At 42.1% G+C, this 19,401-nt stretch overlaps 1 protein-coding gene across 1 annotated transcript in view; it reads left to right on the top strand.

The window, feature by feature from the left end:
- The window catches only part of nid1a (nidogen 1a), a 99,098-nt gene that overhangs the window by 22,411 nt on the left and 57,286 nt on the right, over positions 1-19,401 (top strand). The window contains exons 2-8 of the mRNA XM_060941042.1: positions 4,576-4,878; positions 5,082-5,311; positions 5,434-5,849; positions 8,168-8,305; positions 8,396-8,647; positions 13,372-13,572; positions 13,693-13,923. Of these exons, the coding sequence (XP_060797025.1) occupies positions 4,576-4,878; positions 5,082-5,311; positions 5,434-5,849; positions 8,168-8,305; positions 8,396-8,647; positions 13,372-13,572; positions 13,693-13,923 (1,771 nt within the window). The remainder of the gene's footprint in view (positions 1-4,575; positions 4,879-5,081; positions 5,312-5,433; positions 5,850-8,167; positions 8,306-8,395; positions 8,648-13,371; positions 13,573-13,692; positions 13,924-19,401) is intronic.

Raw genomic sequence — 19,401 nt, 5'->3', positions numbered from 1 at the left:
GCCTCTTTAAGATGGAAGGCTGATTTTTGGATTTCTGTATTGCTGTACTTCAGTTTTAAATAATCTAGACTTCGACTTCAAGATCACAGCTTCTGCTTGAGTTCTGTAAAAGACAAGGATACATTTAAATCAAATAAATTTATATTAAAATAAATGGTATTCCATGCAATAAGTATACTGTAAAATATAACGTGCAGATAGTGCAGGGAACAGGTGGGTAAATTAGACTACTGTTAGTCAGATATATGGAAGTTCCAGACAAACCCTGTGTCCGAAACCGCTCCCTACTCACTATATAGTGAGGACGCCATTTTGTAGTGCTGTCCGAAACCTTAGTGAGGATTATTTACACCCTACAGTATATAGTGCACTCAAAGTATCCCACAATGCGTCACGAAAAGTAGTTTACAATGATGGTCACCAACCAAAGCAATATATCCCATCATGCATTGCAGTCGCGCTGAAACAAATCAAATTAAAAGTCTCAAATTTGATTTAATAAAAGGCAGTGGCAAAGAAGAAAATATTCAGCCTTGATTTAAAAAAAACTGAAAGATGCAGGTACTTTGTATTGATTAGTGTGGGAAATACGCTCAGTATAATATGGATTTATCACAAAAATACATGCATTTATTTTTTTTCGCGGTCCAGTTTCCATCAAATCGTGCGCTCTGAATGGCTCGCGAGCGGTCCGGAATCCTACGATCCGGACCCCGGTTACGGACCTTTGGCAACTCGCTTGTTCACAACAACAACAAACATAGTAGCAATTTTTTGTCAACATTTATTTTCACATTTCTCAGTATAATAGCATTAATTTTACAGCATGGATAGCGATAACGACAGTGTTCACAGCGAAACCACCTGGTTTTGTGTAGCTTGTCAAACAGGGTTTTGATGAGCTTGTAGCAGGTTTGCTCTAAATGTGGTTTCCCTTTCGGGCGCTCCAATTTCCTGTTAGAAGTTGGTAAAGAAAAAAATAAATATATTATTTACCAGCTTAAGGTCGGTCCGTATCATGAAATACCGTGACCAAAGTCTTGAAAATATTTTCAAGACCTCAGTCACGGTATTTCACGATACGGACCGACCTTAAGCTGGTAAATAATATATATTTATTAGTGCTGTCAAGCGATTAAAATATTTAATCGCGATTAATGTCGCGACAGTCATAGTTAACTCGCGATTAATCGCAATTTAATCGCACATTTTTGTCACATAAAAAAACATTGTAATTCTCTTATCAGCATAAAAAAGTGAATGGGCTTGCTTTGTACCAATGTTTTTTTTTTATTGCAAAGCATAACACGTCTTGACACAGCCACTGCAAAGTGAAACCTAAGCCGAGCACCGGCACGGGGCTAGCAAGAGAACCATGAGTGAAATGATCTACTGTTTGAGTTAGTCTACAACTCTAATCAGAGAGATAGGTTACACAGTGACGGGAGGCTTGTCATGCTTGATTATAATATAAAGTACACTATTATATTAAGTTTAAGTTGTTCGTTGATAAATATTGCATTGAATCTGATCTTTACTGTTTCAGCTCACTTAACACATTTTGTACTTTTACACTTTCTGCCTGTTGATGCGTCGCGCTGTCCAATCAGAGGCGGCCAAATTTGCATATTACAGGAAGGATTTCTGGGATAGCATTGAGTTTACAGTTCAGAGGGATCTGGCTTCTTTAGACGCTGTCTTCTTAAAACTGAATAAATATTTAAAAAGAGCCAAATTAGCCAGTCTTTTGAACAGCTCTTTTCAAAGAACGGATCACAAAGATGCGGATCCCATCAAAGAGCCATAAATCCCATCTCTACTGGTTCTTTGGGGGGGGAGGGCAGAGGACTCTGGCTGTGCGGGGCGTGGCATTACAGTCTAGCTGCTATCGATTTTCTAAGCAAAGTCTCTGTTCCAAGTTCCTGGCAGTTTCAAAAGCTTATGAAAAACCTACATCATGTCACAGAGCGTTAATCTCGCGATAAAAAAATTATCGCCGTTAAAATTGAGTCAAGTTAACGCGTTAATAACGCGACATTTTTGACAGCACTAATATTTATCTTTTGGAATTTTGGAATTCCTCTGTCTTGTTAGCTCACATGGCCATAGGCCGGTGAGCTGTTGCCATCACGTGGCGTCTGTCATTCGTCCGTCCGTCTCTCTGTCCGTTCGTCCACAATTCACAAAAATCGCTCCTCCTCCCTGAGTTTTCACTGGATTTTGATTCTGATTTTATTTGGAAGAGCTAATCAGTCTGCACAAAACTTACTCCCTGCTTTTGTGATTTCTTATTAACAAGTCGCTAATTAGTCCGATTAATGAACTTTCAGGAAAATCGCTGCTCCTCACTGAGCTTTCAATGGATTTTGATTCTGATTGTTTTGTTTGGAAGATCAAATTGTTCTAATTGTTGTCTTGAAGAGCAACTTAACTAATTATAAATGAGTCTGGTTTCTCATGGTACGGCCATGTGAGCTACTGCATCGCTGACGCTCTGGTAGCTAAAATATCTCTTCTATTAGTTTCACTGTAGTTACTATTGACTATTTATAATAGCTATTTGTGTGTGAAAACCGTTCATATGGTGAAATTTTGACATTTTCTTCTGTAGATATGTAACAATTCAATTCGATTAACGATATTGTGTTCATGATTCAATTTACCCAGAATATTTTTTATATTAAATTAAGAATTTTTTTATTACAAAAAATGCAACATTTATTTTCCTATTCTTTATCAACTTAAGTGTTCCTTTTGTTCAATTAAAAAAACCTTTTGTTTCATTTTCTTAATAACCAACAATAATTATTTACCCACATTTGTAAAGGTTGTAGTAAAATATAATAGCCTATTCATTAAAATATTCTTTTTATTAAAACTGAAAAACGTTGGCAGCACAGTGGTGTAGTCGTTAGCACTGTCGCCTCACAGCAAGAAGGTCCGGGGTTTGAGCACAGGGGCCGGCAAGGACCTTTCTGTGTGGAGTTTGCATGTTCTCCCCGTGTCTGCGTGGGTTTCCTCCGGGTGCTCCGGTTTCCCCCACAATCCAAAGACATGCAGGTTAGGTTAATTAGTAGCTCTAAATTGACCGTAGGTGTGAATGGTTGTTTGTCTCTGTGTGTCAGCCCTGCGATGACCTGACAACTTGTCCAGGCTATACCCTGCCTCTCACCCATAGTCAGCTGGGGTAGGCTTCAGCGACCCTGCACAGGATAAGTGGCTACAGATAATGGATGGATGATTTCTTGTTAAATCCATTTGTACAGTCAGTTGCACAACAGCTCTTTCCAAGTTTTAGATATGTTTTTGTGAGTTTTCATGCCATTAGAGCTGTGTTACTTTCACCTAGGGTGAAGTCAAGTGTATTTTATGTTCTTGCACCCTTTGCTGTCTCAACAACGGAATTACATCAAGGAAAAACTAAGTTTACACAGCCTGATAATAATCATATACATTTTTTATTTCATCTGTTCGAGTCATCATCAAATTGCATCACAATTTATTGTCGCATGATATATCGTTCCATGCCTAGTATACAGTGGTGCCAGAATCTACAGTGTATTCCCTACCATTTATGGTTTTTAACCCCTTGTTTCAGTGATATGGAAATTTCCAGTTTTCAGGGTTATAAGCAAAAAATAGCTACTGTGTATTAAGTAAGGAATAAAGCACAATGGGGTGTACTGGTATAAGAAAATAGTGACTCATGCACTGGTGTAATGCAGTTTGATGTGAAGTGAAGGGACATTATCAAATCCATCCATCCATTATCTGAAGCCGCTTATCCTGTTCTACAGGGTCGCAGGCAAGCTGGAGCCTATTCCAGCTGACTATGGGCGAGAGGCGGGGTACACCCTGGACAAGTCGCCAGGTCATCGCAGGGCTGACACAGAGACAAACAACCATTCACACTCACATTCACACCTACGGTCAATTTAGAGCCACTAATTAACCTAACCTGCATGCCTTTGGACTGTGGGGGAAACCAGAGCAGCCGGAGGAAACCCACGCAGACACGGGGAGAACATGCAAACTCCACACAGAAAGGCCCTTGTCGGCCGCTGGGCTCAAACCCAGGACCTTCTTGCTGTGAGGTGACAGTGCTAACCACTACACCACTGTACCGCCACATTATCAAATCAAAGCTGATAATTTTCCATTAAGAGCATATGTTAATTCTCCTTATATCACAGTAAGATGCCAACATTTTAATTTTTTTTTCATTAATTCATGAAGTGAGTTTTGAATTACAGCCAGAACTCCTGTCAGATCTGCTGAACAATCAGATTCAAGAATTTATCATTGCTATGGTACAATATATGAGAGAAATAACTGCTTGAACCATATCAGTGACCCAGAGGACAGAAATCTGGACAATGCTTACATGTGGAATAAAGAAGAGAATGACGGATACACTTGAGCATAAAAAAGCCCACCCTCAGTCCCTACTCTGCATGAAGTATGCATATAAACAGATGGTTGTGTTTGACCTCCGTCTCTGTCATATCTTTAATAGTTTTGTCTTATTCTAAAGCTGTGGCTTTGACTAATTCGGGTATTACCTTTCTTTGGCAGGTCAACACCAATGGCTTTGTGTCCGTGGCAAAGCCTCCACCTGAGTCAGAGTATTTGGGTAAAATGCCCGCCACCTTTGGCATGATTGCTGCTTTCCTTGGGGACTTGGACACCAGCGACAGTGTTGGAAAAGTCTTCTTCAGGCAGGACACCAGCCCAGAATTGTTGCAAAGGATTGGCGAGCAGATCAGCCACGCTTTTCCGGATGAGAGCAAGATTGAGCCGACTAGTGCCTTTGTTGTGACCTGGGAGAATGTGGCAGCTCAGGGAACACCGGAAAGAGGATCCGGATCTTCTAAAAAAGCAAGTCTCTTTACAGTGAATCAAGGATGCTTGAACACTTTCTATATAGGTTCCTATCAGTTTCTTTGATCAGCTCTAGAAGAACCCATTAGGTTATCTGGCTTCCTTTATTCATGTTATGCAATTAATTTTCGTTCAAATATTTATGTATTGTTTCCGTATTCGAAAAACAGCAATAATCCTATTTATTTGTATTTTTGCAGAGAAACACTTTCCAGCTTGTCTTAGCATCAACAGAATTGAACACTTATGCCATCCTGGCCTACCCAAAAGACGACATGCATTACTTCTCCACTCCTGTAGGGGGTGAGAGTCGGGCCATTGAGGCTGGCTTCAGCCAGGGTCAGATTAAAAGCTGGCTGTGGACTACACAAGGCCTTTATTATCGCATCCCCACTAATGTCGAGAACCCTGATGTCAAAAAACTCACAGAGTAAGTGTTAATCCTGAGGCTGATATATATATATATTTTTTTTTGGTGATTCTGAGGTAAAACAAGACTGGACATGAGATATGTGAAATATATCTGCTTACTCTTATTCTTCTGCTCCTCAGACTAACCAATTCTGGCACACGTGGTGTGTGGGTTTACAAGATTGGTTCCTCCTCCTTTTTCACTAATATCATACCTGGCCGTGTCACCACTGTAGAGGAGAATGCGTTTCCTCAGGAAGTCACTGAATACCCAGAGCCAAGGTACTCTGGAAGGGGTGAGTTCATAGAAGATGAAACCACCACACCAGAAATAAGCATACCAGAAACCATCCCACCAGAGCCAACGGTATCAGAAACAACCTTTCCACAGTTGGAAGTCAAGCCTGTGATCCATGATCAGTCTCAACCAGAATATAAGTACCAACCACCCCAGGCTAACAACCCTCACAAAGTCTACCCGTTACCTCGAGGGCCCAGGCCAGTCAACCCTGAGATAGTGGTTGTGGATGAACAGGATGAAGACATAAATGTTAACGGTAAGATATTAACTGTATGTAATGAATACATTAACTTACTTAAAGGGGTGGCTCACCCTTCCCAGAATCCAGTTCATTGTTTTTGTTTTGAAAGTACATGACTGCTGTCTATTAGCTTCGGAACACATTTTGAACTTTTTCTTCATTTATTTGTCATACGTGGAAGCTTTGAATAAAATATACCTTACTTTTTTTTTCATTCGTGGCTACTCGTGAGACTGCCGAGGCCGATTTGGGTCCATTACAACTACATGGACACGGAATGGATCTGTGGAAAGAATTTCACATATAGATCAGAGATGTCTACAAGCGACGGCGACCGGCGGGTTTCTCCGCCTACACAGACGGTCTGCGCCGGCTACTCAATCCCAGGAAAAAAAACCCCCTTGCCTTTCAATGTTCAAGTGATTGATATCGTCTCCACTGCCCATCATTTGCTGCAAATCCAATTATTCCACCACAAAATTGTCTTCGATTCAGGTCTAACATGACCGAAAGCGACGCCATATTTGTTGAGCAATTTTCACGCTCTGATTGGCTGAGCTGGACCACGTGACAACACTGTAGCGTTTAAGTGGTACTTAAAAGTTTATGAACCCTTTAGAATTTTCTATATTTCTGCATAAATATGACCTAAAACATCATCGGATTTTCACACAAGTCCTAAAAGTAGATAAAGAGAACCCAGTTAAACAAATGAGACAAAAACATTATACTTGGTCATTTATTTATTGAGGAAAATGATCCAATATTACATATCTGTGAGTGGCAAAAGTATGTGAACCTCTAGGATGATCAGTTAATTTGAAGGTGAAATTAGAGTCAGGTATTTTCAATCAATGGGATGACAATCAGGTGTGAGTGGGCACCCTGTTTTATTTAAAGAACAGGGATCTATCAAAGTCTGATCTTCACAACACATGTTTATGGAAGTGTATCATGGCACGAACAAAGGAGATTTCTGAGGACCTCAGAAAAAGCGTTGCTGATGCTCATCAGGCTGGAAAAGGTTACAAAACCATCTCTAAAGAGTTTGGACTTCACCAATCCACAGTCAGACAGATTGTGTACAAATGGAGGAAATTCAAGACCATTGTTACCCTCCCCAGGAGTGGTCGACCAACAAAGATCACTCCAAGAGCAAGGCGTGTAATAGTCGGCAAGGTCACAAAGGACCCCAGGGTAATTTCTAAGTTCTGTCCATGAACTGAATCTCAAGAGAAGGTGGGTCATGCAGCAAGATAACGACCCTAAGCACACAAGTCGTTCTACCAAAGAATGGTTAAAGAAGAATAAAGTTAATGTTTTGGAATGGCCAAGTCAAAGTCCTGACCTTAATCCAATCGAAATGTTGTGGAAGGACCTGAAGCGAGCAGTTCATGTGAGGAAACCCACCAACATCCCAGAGTTGAAGCTGTTCTGTATGGAGGAATGGGCTAAAATTCCTCCAAGCCGGTGTGCAGCACTGATCAACAGTTACCGCAAACGTTTAGCTGCAGTTATTGCTGCACAAGGGGGTCACACCAGATACTGAAAGCAAAGGTTCGCATACTTCTGCCACTCACAGATATGTAATATTGGATCATTTTCCTCAATAAATAAATGACCAAGTATAATATTTTTGTCTCATTTGTTTAACTGGGTTCTCTTTGTCTACTTTTAGGACTTGTGTGAAAACCTGTTGATGTTTTAGGTCATATTTATGCAGAAATATAGAAAATTCTAAAGGGTTCACAAACTTTCAAGCACCACTGTAGTTATGTTACAGAGCCAGGCAGCGTACTGCAGAGCGTAACCGAGAAAGCCAAGCACACACACACACACACACACACATCTGGAGGGAAATTTCAGACATATTTTGCAAGCATTTTACAGGGAAATGGAGAGTAATCTATTAGTTGAGAGTGCACCAGACGCCACCAGAAGGCATGTAAATTTAAGCATTTTCTCTGGGGGAATGCCCCCAGACCCCCCTAGCATTAGCGTGCCTTTGGTGCGCCGTGGCAAATTCCAGAGCTGCCTAGTACTTTTTTTTTTCAGCCAGCTACTTCAGATTTTCTGGAGAACCCTGCAGATACTTTGACAAAATCTCTTCAATTTCACATTGCAGTTTAACATCTATGGCCTAGCATATCACTGAATTGTTGCGGATTGTTTTTGGAATATTGCTAGCATCAAAAATGTCAACTCGCTACTTGGCGCAGAGAATTCTGGGAAGGGTGATCCAGCCCCTTTAAATTGCACAATTCTAATTGCACAAGTCTTTCGCATTTTCTGTTTGAAATATTAAAAACTTGTTGGTCTTTCTTCTTTTGCAGTGTTTTCGTATCGTGAGACGTGTGCCAACAACGGGCACAAGTGCTCTAGTTTTGCAGATTGCCGAGATTATGCTACAGGTTACTGCTGCCATTGTAGACCTGGATTTTATGGCAATGGGAAAGATTGTGTTGCTGAAGGTACGCTTATCTCATGAATTTATATTTACTCATTTCCATCCGCTATATTTGAACCGCATTGACTGAGTGTGCTTGTTGCTTGATCTCCAGGTAAACCACAGAGGATGAATGGGAAGGTTAATGGGAGAATCTACGTTGGTAGCTCCGGTTCCCCGGTCGAGCTCTCTAACAATGATTTGCACTCGTATGTGGTAGTGAATGACGGACGAGCCTATATAGCTGTTAGCAGTATCCCAGAGAGTGTCGGCTACTCCCTGCAGCCTCTCACCTCAATCGGAGGGGTCATTGGCTGGACCTTTGCCCTGGAGCAGCCGGGATACGAGAACGGCTTCAGCGTTATTGGTAAGAGAATACCATATGATGTAAATAAATGTATGTAGACGACTAGTCAAAAAGCTTGGGCAGACTGGATTGAATACAATATCCATCCATCCATCCATCCATCCATCCATCCATCCATTATCTGTAGCCGCTTATCCTGTCCAACAGGGTCGCAGGCAAGCTGGAGCCTATCCCAGCTGACTATGGGCGAGAGGCGGGGTACACCGTGGAAAAGTTGCCAGGTTATCGCAGGGTTGACACATAGACAACCATTCACGCTCACATTCACAGCCACCAGTTAACCTAACCTGCATGTCTTTGGACTGTGGGGGAAACTGGAGCACCCCAAGGAAACCCACATGGACACGGGGAGAACATGCAAACTCCACACAGAAAGGCCCTCGCCGGCCGCTGGGCTCGAACCCAGGACCTTCTTGTTGTGAGGTGACAGTGCTAACCACTACACCACCGTGCCGCCCCTCGAATACAATAATTCAATATAATTTATTTGTTGCCTTTAAGACATTTTACTTAAAGCTTACGATCGAAATTTATTTCTAAAGACAAATCTAAACCATGAAGTTGATGCTTATTTCTCAAAAATAATTTCTGAGTCAAAATTGATTTATTATAATGTTTTTGCTTAAAACGAGTAGTTTACTTAGGCTGTATGTATGATGAAAACATTTAAATAATATTGGCTGACATTTTTTCGTGGTATATCAGATATAGTCCATTCAGCTAGCATGATATTGAGCGAGTCGAAGATGAGCTGAATGGAATATATCTGATATACCATGAAAAAAGGCAGCCAGTATTATTATTATTATTATTATTATTATTATTGGCAGCACAGTGGTGTAGTGGTTAGCGCTGTCGCCTCACAGCAAGAAGGTCCGGGTTCGAGCCCCGTGGCCGGCGAGGGCCTTTCTGTGTGGAGTTTGCATGTTCTCCCCGTGTCCGCGTGGGTTTCCTCCGGGTGCTCCGGTTTCCCCCACAGTCCAAAGACATGCAGGTTAGGTTAACTGGTGACTCTAAATTGAGCGTAGATGTGAATGTGAGTGTGAATGGTTGTCTGTGTCTATGTGTCAGCCCTGTGATGACCTGGCGACTTGTCCAGGGTGTACCCCGCCTTTCGCCCGTAGTCAGCTGGGATAGGCTCCAGTTTGCCTGCGACCCTGCAGAACAGGATAAAGCGGCTAGAGATAATGAGATGAGATGAGATTATTATACACTCCTTTTGGGTGTTCAGCACGTCTTTCTCTTTCAGAATTCTCTCAAAATCTTCTGAAGAAAACCTGTCGGCCATGTTTGTTTACAAATTGTCACAGTTGCTCGCTAGTGCAGAAGTTTTACGTCTCTGACGTGTGACGTCATGTTGTCTTGACAACCATGCAATATCGTAAACCATATTCAATGCTCATTCTCCATTGGGTAGAGTGACGTAATACACGTAGGATAAGCGATATGTTAACAATATTGCATGCTATCAAACCAAATGAATAAAACCCACTAGAAGGGAATAGAACACGTTTTTATTCCATCAAAAAAAGTGTACTGTATGCATAATCATGTACTTTATTTCAATAAATCTATAGTCCTCCTCTCCCATAGGCTACCATTATATAATTGATGATAATATCTTTCAGGATTTTCTAGCATTATCATATTACGCAACAGCATAATATATACCGTAAAATACCAAATAATAGCCCGGGCTATTATTTGTCTCAATCACGTAAGAGACCCGGCGCGTATTAGAGACTAGGCGGCTATTTGGAACAGGCGATTAATTCCTTCTTCACAAACACCTTCCCCAAAATCTACCTCAAAACGGGGAAAAAATCATTCTCAGATAGGCCTACTTTTAACCAGTATAACTTACAGTTTGTTTAGAGTTAGATTACAGATAGCACGGTGCCGACTTCGGGGAATTTTGAAGACGCAGAATGCATCTTCGCATGGCACAGTCGGGGTGGATAAAGGATAAATCACACACCTTTTCCTGTTAATGACTAGTTAAGCGCATGCTTTACAAAATAATCAAGAAACCACACCATTGTCTGTGCGCAGCACTGTGATTTAATTACTCTGCAAAGTTATGGTCACTTGCTATCACCCTCACCCATGCAGCCTCCACCCTTTGCGCTTCGCGATGTCTGTCAATCTGAAATTGCATGGAGGGCGCGACGTTGAAGCAACATAATTAGGGTGCGAAGTGTCAAACCAAAGGGTTTTTTCTTATGCTGAAAAATAAGTGACCTGCAGTGGCTACATACTGTCATCTTGCATTCTCACGTTTCTCTCCAAGACGTCTCCCTATTTGGCCGATATGAGCCTATTCCCCGAGTGAGTTGGTACGGTGGCTCGACCCCGTAGAAAACTTAAAGTTCGGATGAAAGTTAGTTGAATAGGTTACTGACTTGTAGGCCTACATGTTGCCTGCCTGACGCGTGCTTCTGCCCAACTTGCACGACAGATTACTTGTTGAAAAGGCCCCTTGGATTAGATTGGCAGCAAGCAGACTGAAATGCATGTTAGAACGCTCTCACCTTTTTTGTAAAGCGTCTTCCAGATCCGAATGGGTAAGGGCAAGTGAAATGGTATAAGGTCTTTAATAAAACTCAGTGTGTGCTTTGACGCATGCATTCGGCAATTTAGGTCGTTTAACAGAAGCAGCAGTCCAACCTTGGAAACCCGCAGTCCTCAATGTCACCACACACGCTGGCTTTCGTTGGGTATACCCAAAGGGGTGGCTAAGACATCTGTCAAAAGTTACGGAGTTGCATTCCTCAAGAAATATTACGGTAGACCAAGATTATAACATTGAAATGGCATGTTTATTATCACGTAACAAAATGTTGTAAACAGTATTATAGAAATAATTTCATTCATTCATTCATTCATATTGTTTCGGTAGAAAACTATGCAATGCAAAATCGTTTAAACACCAGAAAACCAGAAAAGTGCTGGGCCTCAAGATTCTAGATAGAACGTTCGGACGCTTTTTTTTTTTTTTTTTAGACCCCGGCGAGTATTCGGAACCGGCCTTTATTTGTCACAACACACGCGTACACCCGGCCGTTAAAGGGAACTCGGCGGTTAATTGGAACTCGGCTATTATTTGGTATTTTACGGTATATATAGTTTATAATATTACCTTTCACAATATACTCTTTTTAATATACTGTCTTGAAAACAGACTGGGACCAGTTAATGGACAGTATGATGTCCAGCAAGGTTCTGTATTAAACCTGCTTTTGTTTTTGTTATACCCCACTGGCCGAAAGGCCCGAAGGGGGATTATGTCATGGCATTGTCCGTCCGTCCCTGGAAAGGTGCTCACCTTCTGAAATCAACTCCTCTCACAATTTTTGGAGGAATTTCACGAAACTTGGCAGGATTCTTTTTTATATGTCACTAATACGCATATTGTAATTTCGTTCAATTCAGTTACATTTTACCAGAGTTACAGCCCTTGATTAACAAAATTATACTTTGACAATTTCATGAGAGTGTGTTTTCCTTCTGAAATCAACTCCTCTCACAATTGTTGGAGGAATTTCACCAAACTTGGCAAAAGGCATTGTTATATGTTGGTAGTATGCATATTGTAATTTTGTCCAATTCGGTCACCTTTTGCCAGAGTTGTGGCCCTTGATTAACGAAATTATAATTTCACAATTTCATGAAGGTGTGCTTGCCTTCTGACATCAACTTCTCTCACAATTTTTGGACGAATTTCTCGAAGCTTGGCAAAAGGCCTTGTTATATGACGGTAATACGCATATTGTGATTTAATTTTGTTTATGAAAATTTTACCAGAGTTTTGACCCTTGATTAAATAACTTGTACTTTGACAATTTCATGAGGGTGTACGTTCTTCTGAAATCAACTCCTCTCACAATTTGTGGAGGAATTTCACCAAACTTGGCAGAAGGCTTTGCTATATGACAGTTATATGCATCTTGAAATTTCATTTAATTTGGGTAAATTTTACCAGAGTTATGCCCTTGATTATTAACAAACTTGTATTTTGGCAATTTCATCAAGGTGCGCTTGCTTTCTGAAATCAACTCCCCTCACAATTTTTATCCCCCGCTGGCCGAAAGGCCCAAAAGAGGATTATGTCATGGTGATGTCCATCTGTCCATCCTGGGAATGGCACTCAGCTTCTGAAATCAACTCCAGTCACAATTTTTGGAGGAATTTCACAAAACTTGGCAGGATTCTTTGATATATGTCGTTAATATGCATATTGTAATTCCGTTCAATTCAGTCACATTTTACCAGAGTTATGGTCTAGTTGCCAGCGGGGGATATTGTGCTGTCAGAGCACTCTTGTTTTGTGTTGTTTATATCCAGTGTCTTGAGCATGTAATTCACAAACATGTTAGTTTTCAATTCGACTCAGATGATAAAGGTTTATACTTACCAGTTTGCCAAGATTCAACACCATCGCTCTGCAAAATGGATTCTGATAAAACAGACTTTTTTCTTAAAATAGCAGAAAATATTGACTTGTGCAGATTCTCTTCATTCCTCAGTACCGTTTATATTCCAGTGAAGGTGCCTGTGAGTTCATTTCATTCTCTTTTCCTAAGCGCAGTTTTCAAAACACTTCCAGCTGACTCCTCATCTCTCAAAACCTGACTTCTTTAAAGTGAAAGCACATGTTTGAAGTCTGAGATGTCTCTGATGTTCTGGCTTCACTCCCTCGTCCCTCTCTGTTCCTCTGCCCACAGGAGGGGTTTTCACTCGTCAGGCTGAGGTGACCTTTCAGCCAGGCGGAGAGAAACTCACCATCAACCAGGAGTTCAAAGGAATTGATGAGCACGACCACCTGGTAGTGAGCACTCAGCTGGAGGGCAGGATCCCAGAAGTCTCAGCTGGCGCCAGTGTCCAAATCGACCCCTACTTTGAGATCTACCAATACGCTAGCAACCGTGAGTCGGACTTTTACAGGCTGCGCCAGGCTGATCGTCTCACTGCAGCTGCAGTCATTTGAAGCATGCAAGTAAAGTAAAGCATTTCTGTCTTGTCTTTTTGCTCTTTTCACTCCTCAGTGATCACATCCTCCTCCACCCGGGAATACACAGTAAGCCCCCCTGATGGTCCTGTCAAGACTCTGAGCTATCTATGGAGGCAAAGGATCACATACCAAAGCTGCCCACATGATGAATCAGTTCGCTCCTTACCAGCCAGTCAGCAGCTCAGCGTGGACCAGGTGTTCGTCATGTACGACTCGGTCAACAACCTCATCCGCTATGCCATGACCAATAAGATCGGCCCTATCAGTGAGTGTCATATTCTAGAGGATCGAAGGATTATAACAGATTTCCTGTCCAAGAAAATTGCTCATGTTGCAGTTGTGATCATTGTTAGTGTTGAGGAGGGTTTTGTAGTGTGGTTCACTCCATCATCTTATATCATTTATTATTCTATCCACATTCACTGGATATGAGCAATTGTGCGTTCTGATTGGCTACTCTACCACTGGGCTATCAGCTCATATACCATGAGTAGAGAAAACCAAAATGGTGGAGCATGTTGCTGAACCAACCGAGGATGAAATAAAAACTCTACTCGAAAACAAAACCCCAGAAAATACAAAAAAAGCAACAAAATACGGAATGAAAGTATTTGATGGTAAGAACGTATCTTTTTTAAAATGTTTCAAAAATTATTATTATTATTATTATAGCATCTTTCACAAATTGCTACTGTCATTTCGCCGGTTTGTTTACATTCTAAGCAGAAATGATTTTGTCGGACGTTTTGTATAAAGTTTTTATTTATCGAATTTGCAAAAAATAAACATAAAAATGCTGTGTTTCTCAAAATCCAATGAATGTGGATGGAATAAAACAGTTATTCCACTCAATCTCGTTGTACGTGGCTTATAGCCGACTCGGAGCGATGCGCCTCATCAGCTATCAGCTCATGTACGACTCGATTTTGTGGAATAACTGTTAAATATTAACAGGGTTCCAAATTAACACTATCTTTATTAAGCCAGTCTGGCTATTTGTCAAAATAATATATATTATATACCTGCATACCACGGTGCCACTGAATTTTCAATTTTAATACGTCAAAATTACGTTGATTTTATTTGTAACCGCACAGGTGTAATTTTAATACACTATTGTTTCTATAGTAACAGTTTACATGTCAGCTTGTACAGCCAGCACTCCACATAAACAGATTTTTTATTTTTTAACAGATGTAAGTAATCATTGATTTGGTGAACTTTTCTGTGAGCAGATCTTTATTGAACATTTTTAGAAGGAGTCTGTAATGTCAGTGCTTTGTAACAGTCAGAGGTAAAACTGTAATTTTAGGTTTTCGGACACAGGAGCAGAGAGATTAGAGTTTTGCAGTGTCCTGGTGGCATGAAAAAATGTCTTGTTGTTGAGTGAGACCAAAGGAGAATGGTCAGACTGGGAGACTGGGTTGAGCTCACAGGAAGAAGAGAAGAAGGCTTTATTTTTGTCACATGGACACTCAAGCACAGTGAAATTCCTCCTCTGCATTGAACCCATCTGAAGCAGTGAACACACAACTGAGTGGGCAGCATCCACATGCATGCTACAGTGCCCGGGGAGCAGTTAGCGGTTAGGTGCCTTGCTCAAGGGCACTTCAGACGTGATACAGAGGGAGGAGACTCAACTCCCCTCCCCTTGGGCGGCACGGTGGTGTAGTGGTTAGCACTGACGCCTCACAGCAAGAAGGTTCTGGGTTCGAGCCCAGTGACTGACGGGGGCCTTTCTGTGTGGCGTTTGCATGTTCTCCCCGTGTCTGTGTGGGTTTCCTTCGGGTGCTCTGGTTTCCCCCATAGTCCAAAGACATGCAGGTTAGGTTAACATGGGGCGGCCTTGGGCTGAGGTGCCCTTGAGCAAGGTACCTGACCCCTAACTGCTCCCTGGGCGCTGTAGTATGGCTGCCCACTGCTCTGGGTGTTTGTGCGTGCGTGTGTTCACTGCTTCAGATGGGTTAAATGCAGAGGATGAATTTTACTGTGCTTGAGTGTGCATGTGACAAATTAAGGCTTCTTCTTCTTGCGTTTTTCCTGCCGGTCACGGGAATTGAACAGGCGACACTTTAAGCCCAAAGCTGCTCCTCTAACCTTGATGTCCTGCTGGTCCCTAGTTAACGTTGGCAACGTTAACACTAATAACCACTCTTTACAACCATGGTGAGCTGAAAAGCATCTCAGGCCAAGTTTACATTAGACCGTATCTGTCTCGTTTTCTTCGCGGATGCACTGTCCGTTCACATTAAAACGCCGGGAAACGGGAATCTGCCAGGGCCTACGTATTCAACCCAGTTTGTGTCTGGTCCGGTGCTGTGTAAACATTGAGGATACACGGATACGCTGTGCTGAGCTCTAGCTGACGTCGTCATTGGACAACGTCACTGTGACATTCACCTTCCTGATTTGCTGGCGTTGGGATCACACACACAGCGGCTCAGTCCCGAATCACTGCTCGTGCGCTTCACTCGCGCGCTCTGTGAGCTGCGCAGGGCCGGAGTGCGCACCCTCCAGAGGGCACTCGCTGTTCAGGGCGGAGTGATTTGGAGCGCAGGAGGAAGCGCTGAGCCGCACTGAGGTTTATTTACACATTTCAACCTCCTTCAGGCGCTTAAACTCAGTGAGAACATGAACATCACAGCCAGGTGTGTTTATCTGCTGGAGAAGGTGTTCACTTGCCATCCTTCCACTTGCAAGTGGTGAGTGACTTGCGCATGCCCGATATGCACTGGGATCATGTGACGTGCCATCTAATTAGTCATGTGATTAGCGTATCCGTGTATTGGCGTTGCTGTGTGCACGCGAATCGTTTTAAAAACGTTAATCTGATGATCCGCTGATCCGATATGCACTGGGATCATGTGACGTGCCGTCTAATTAGTCATGTGATTAGCGCATCCGTGTATTGGCGTTGCTGTGTGCACGCGAATCGTTTTAAAAACGTTAATCTGATGATCCGCTGATTCGAAATAATGTAAACAGGGCCACAGAATGCACATGTAGAACCTTGATAAATTGCAACAGCACAAGTCCAAAATCGGGTTCCACGCTTTTCAGAGAAGAGCAGGAATCTGAGACAAAAGTGGGCATGGACATTTGAAGACTGGAAAAATGCCAGGTAATTTTTTCTTCCCACTCCAACAGACATGTTGGATATATGCACATCTGGGTCAGTGAGTGCATCTGTATTTGTGTGTGTATATATACACACTACCGTTCAAAAGTTTGGGGTCACCCAGACAATTTTGTGTTTTCCATGAGAAGTCACACTTTTATTTACCACCATAAGTTGTAAAATGAATAGAAAATATAGTCAAGACATTTTTCTGGCCATTTTGAGCATTTAATCGACCCCACAAATGTGATGCTCCAGAAACTCAATCTGCTGAAAGGAAGGTCAGTTTTATAGCTTCTCTAAAGAGCTAAACTGTTTTCAGCTGTGCTAACATGATTGTACAAGGGTTTTCTAATCATCCATTAGCCTTCTGAGGCAATGAGCAAACACATTGTACCATTAGAACACTGGAGTGATAGTTGCTGGAAATGGGCCTCTATACACCTATGGAGATATTGCACCAAAAACCAGACATTTGCAGCTAGAATAGTCATTTACCACATTAGCAATGGATAGAGTGCATTTCTGATTAGTTTAAAGTGATCTTCATTGAAAAGAACAGTGCTTTTCTTTCAAAAATAAGGACATTTCAAAGTGACCCCAAACTTTTGAACAGTAGTGTATATATGTGTGTGTGTGTGTGTGTGTGAGAGAGAGAGAGAGAGAGAGAGAGAGAGTGTGAGTGCCATCACATGGTAGGAGGATGAGCTCGAGAGGCTGTAGGGGTATGTTTCTGGGAGTGGGGGCAGGTTATGTAAGCAGGCCTGGCTCAGCTGGAGTTTACAGCTAGAGAGGACTAACATCTGTGCAGTGCTTCCTGTCAGATCGAGCTCTCACTTCAAACGCTAATGAGCAGCTGTCTCTCTCAGCACTGGGGTGCCTGTGAGCCTGATGGTTTGAGGCTGGGATGTGGGCAAGGCTGTAGAGTGAAAATGAGATTTCAACCAGAAGGATGTCATTAAGTTGCTTAGTTTTTGTTATCGAGTGGGTAATGCTGAAGTAGGTAAAATATTCATCGTCTATCATTTTAGAGGTGAGGTAGTGGGGAGGGGTTCGCTGGTAGGCTATAAACAAGAAACAGTATAAAACAGTGTGGATTTTTAAATCCTGGTTCTACTACTGTAGTGACAGTCTACAAAAGCAAATATTTGTTTGGTTGAATTCATAACAGGGTGGCACGGTGGTGTAGCGGTTAGCACTGTCGCCTCACAGCAAGAAGGTCCGGGTTCGAGCCCCGTGGCCGACGAGGGCCTTTCTGTGCGGAGTTTGCATGTTCTCCCCGTGTCTGCGTGGGTTTCCTCCGGGTGCTCTGGTTTCCCCCACAGTCCAAAGACATGCAGGTTAGGTTAACTGGTGACTCTAAATTGACCGTAGGTGTGAATGTGAGTGTGAATGGTTGTCTGTGTCTATATGTCAGCCCTGTGATGACCTGGCGACTTGTCCAGGGTGTACCCCGCCTTTCGCCCGTAGTCAGCTGGGATAGGCTCCAGCTTGCCTGCGACGCTGTAGAACAGGATAAAGCGGCTACAGATAATGAGATGAGATGAATTCATAACTTCTTGCAAAGCTGCGGTACACATGGTCATAGTTTAGGAACTCCTTATGTGTGTGTGTGCGTGTTTTTTTAAATTTGTTTTTGTTTTCACTTTCATAGTTTTACTGTGTTTCGTAAGTGCTGCATGCAGAATCTGGAAGTACACTTCAGAACAGAGTGTCAAATAAAACTCCTTCAGTCATATTAAACATTAACCAAAGTTCAGCATTAAGCAATGTGAATTAAGAAACAGCCGTAATCTTTAAGAAAAACCTTCTGCTATTTTTTCAGCTGATCTAACGCTCGTTAGAGTTTGTACGATGGGACTTCAAAAAGTTCTTGGCCTCACTCAAAAAGTGTCATAGGAGAAAGATTGCTCTTGCATTATTTTTCACTATAGTCTTCTTTAACTTCAATGCACTTGGTCCGCCAGTGTTCAAGCTTCACTGACTTTTTGTGGAAGAAGGTCACATCTTGATCCACCAGGTACTCCTCAACAGCATGGATGACTTCATCATTACCCTGATAATGTCAAGTCAAGTTTCTTTTTATAGCGCCTTTAACAATAGACATTGTCGCAAAGCAGCTTTACAGAATTTTAATGACTTTAAACATGAGCTAATTTTATCCCTAATCTATCCCCACTGAGCGAGCCTGTGGCGATGGGGGCAAGGAAAAACTCCCCCAGATGACACGAGGAAGAAACCTCGAGAGGAACCAGACTCAAAAGGGAACCCAACCTCATCTGGGTGATAATAGGTAACGTGATTATAACAACGTGATATAACATAATGGCAAACGCTCAAGTGGGATTTCAGTTTGGTAAACAGATAAAAGTCAGACGGTGCCAGGTTGGGTGAGTAAGGAGCATGTGGCAACAGTTCAAAGCCACATTTGGCTGCTTCTGCCCCTGCTGCCTGTGCTGTGTGGACGGACACATTGTCCTGTCGCAACAGCATGCCAGCTCGAAGCTTTCATCTCCTTTTTTGTTTGATTGCTCCTTTCATTTGTCGCAATTCTGAATTTTTGTGGACAGTGATATATCACTTTATAGGCTTTATAATATGCAGTTATGCCCCAAAAAGGGAGTT

This window comes from Neoarius graeffei, chromosome 15, assembly GCF_027579695.1.
Source record: "Neoarius graeffei isolate fNeoGra1 chromosome 15, fNeoGra1.pri, whole genome shotgun sequence".
Classification (NCBI taxonomy): domain Eukaryota; kingdom Metazoa; phylum Chordata; class Actinopteri; order Siluriformes; family Ariidae; genus Neoarius; species Neoarius graeffei.
The sequence above is the reverse complement of the archived record's forward strand: the minus strand, read 5'-3'. Positions and strand labels throughout refer to the sequence as shown.